This window comes from Octopus bimaculoides, chromosome 25, assembly GCF_001194135.2.
Source record: "Octopus bimaculoides isolate UCB-OBI-ISO-001 chromosome 25, ASM119413v2, whole genome shotgun sequence".
NCBI classification, from domain to species: domain Eukaryota; kingdom Metazoa; phylum Mollusca; class Cephalopoda; order Octopoda; family Octopodidae; genus Octopus; species Octopus bimaculoides.
In genome coordinates, this window is record NC_069005.1 from 25,148,979 (window position 1) to 25,151,522 (window position 2,544).

Genomic DNA, 2,544 nt, shown 5'->3' on the forward strand with positions numbered 1-2,544 from the left:
ACCACCACCACCACCACCACTACAAAACCGCACTACCATCACCACTAAACATACATCACCACCACCACCACCACCACCACCACGCAGCTCACCTGTCTTTGATTTCATGCTCGCGTCTCTACGGTGAGTTGCCACCACCACCATACCGCCACCACCACTACCATCAATTAACTCACCTGTCTTTAATCTCACACCCATGTCTATAAGATAGACCAGGTCACTGAGGTAATCCAATGTAATCCATAAGGCGACGTACTTCCGTTGGAGTTCTCCGAATGCCGAGCGAGCCACGATAAGAAGGATGTTATAGACGACGGCCACTGACGTCACAGCCAGCCACCTGTAGTAGAAGTTCCCCGAAGGATCTACAACGATGCCATGCCAATACCTGCAACAACAACAACAAAAACAGAAACGTCGACATTAATACAAAAATATGTTTCAGTTGACACACTCATTTATAGTTTTTGTTAATTAAATCATGAATTAATTGTTGTTGCAGTTACTGTTAAACCTGTCAACACGTTCCAGATGTGAATTGCAGTTCTTGTTGATTAATGATTAATTGTTATCTCCGGTATTTTTTTCAGGTTTGATTCAGCTGACTTATGGGCAAACGTGTTCTAACTGTGCTGACCAAGAAGAGAATCGCTAAACATTTGTTCAGTCTGCTAGAAATAGCAGCCGGATCACATCTTACCATATCGAAAGAAACGCTTGCATGGGATGATCACAACCGGAACGTCTTTCATGATAAGTTAGCTAGATAAGAGTTGGTCTTAGACTAGTCAACAAAAACGAGGAATTTACCGTAACCCATTAAGTCCCACTGTCCTATAAATAGGACACTAAATGAGAACATTAAATAAGCTATATCACATTGTCCCAGTGTCCTATTTATAGGTCACAGAGTATTTCCCTTTCTACTTGAAGTAAATGAGTTTTAATAATTATTTTTTTCATTTTAACCTATATTCAATCATCTGTAAAAAATTAAAAGTAATATTCAGAAATTTAAGCATTCTGGGTTAAGAAATAATGTGGACGTCCCGGGAATTCGGATTCTTCAAGGTGAGCTAGCCAGAAGACCTGGGTGTAGATTAGAAGTCGGGAAACTTTTTTTCACCAATTACCCGCAAATATATTATTTAAGCCGACGTTATCCCCTAATTCGAAAAAAAAAGACGAAAACTATAGATAACAAGGAACACATTTTTTTTTCAAAATATAATTTTACTTATGTTTAACGAATCCTCATTACCCCTAAGAATTTCATTTTTACCCGACCTGGGATAATTAGCTCCGGTTTGCTGAGCTCTGGGAATCCAAACTGGAAAGTATAATAACGGTTGTTTCTGATAAGACCACGTGGAGAAGGTGCATGAGGACTCTACTCCAACAACCCCCCCCCCCCAGGAATAGTGGAAGGAGAAGATGGTTGACTGGATAAATTGAAGAAATTATTTTATCAAGAAATTCTAATATTCGTCAGAAATTTTCTTTAATTTCAAAGACAATACGGTTATAGATAAATAGATTTTTAAATTTCATTTTTACATTTATATATCGTAGCAGAGTCATTGTAGTCACTGAGAATTCACGTTCTATTAACCTTTTTAGTACAAAGTGTGTAGCAGTGCATTGTTACATTCACTTTTACTCCATTTGAATTTTGTTATAATAATAATAGTAATAATAATACATACTAGCAGCAGCTGTGGAAATTCCACGGCTGTTTAGCAAAAATAAGATTGTTGGCAGTTTACAGAAAACCACGAAATACAAAATTACTATAGAAAATGCATTTTCCCGAAACATTTGATTGTTTGGATGATGTAAAGTCTGCATATTTAGTATTTAAGGTGCCATTGTAGGAGAGCACATCTTTGAAAATAGTATTTATTGTGGCCATTTCTAACATGAAAGTTGTTATCTATTCTTTTTATCTTTACACTAAGTAGTGAACGCAATCTAAAAAGAGCTATATACAATTGCCTATAATAAAACATTAATTTATTTCTCTTCGCCTTTCCATTGTGACAATGCTATTTTTTCAAAGTATAGAAAATGTGTTGAAAGAATATTGAAAGAATAATGTATGTAGCAAAACACTTTAAACCATCTTAGATATGGAACGAAATCGGAGACATAATCTGTTATGGTATTCTTCTGATACCGTGCAACTCTGCTGCAAGCGATTTAACAAATCTTAATATGCTGGACCCATGGAAATACCACGGTTGTTGACGACTAAAACAATAATTACTATGGCATATATTTGTACAAACACACATAATTTCGTTGAAGTAATTTATGACCTGTGGGTGGATAGATGAGAAGAAAAAAATATTTTTTTTTTAAATAGATATTTTCTTTTATTTACATTTAAATTAACATTGGTATGCAATTTATATAATAACTATCATTTGCAAAGAAAGAAATCAATGAAACAAAACACATCGATAAGAATCAATAATTAATAACATTATAAGCATAACAATGAAATATCAATCCAATTATTATAACATTGTATTGATTGAATCA

The 2,544-nt window shown here is 34.7% G+C and overlaps 1 protein-coding gene across 1 annotated transcript in view; it reads right to left on the bottom strand.

Annotated features, from left to right (window-relative positions):
• LOC106883908 (cyclic nucleotide-gated channel cone photoreceptor subunit alpha) overlaps nucleotides 1-1,912 on the bottom strand; it is a 6,835-nt gene extending 4,923 nt beyond the window's left edge. The window contains exons 1-2 of the mRNA XM_052976620.1: nucleotides 1,767-1,912; nucleotides 177-388 (exon numbers count right to left, since the gene is read on the bottom strand). Coding sequence (XP_052832580.1) covers nucleotides 177-388; nucleotides 1,767-1,912 — 358 coding nt within the window. The remainder of the gene's footprint in view (nucleotides 1-176; nucleotides 389-1,766) is intronic.
• Between the last annotated feature and the right edge of the window lie 632 nt (nucleotides 1,913-2,544).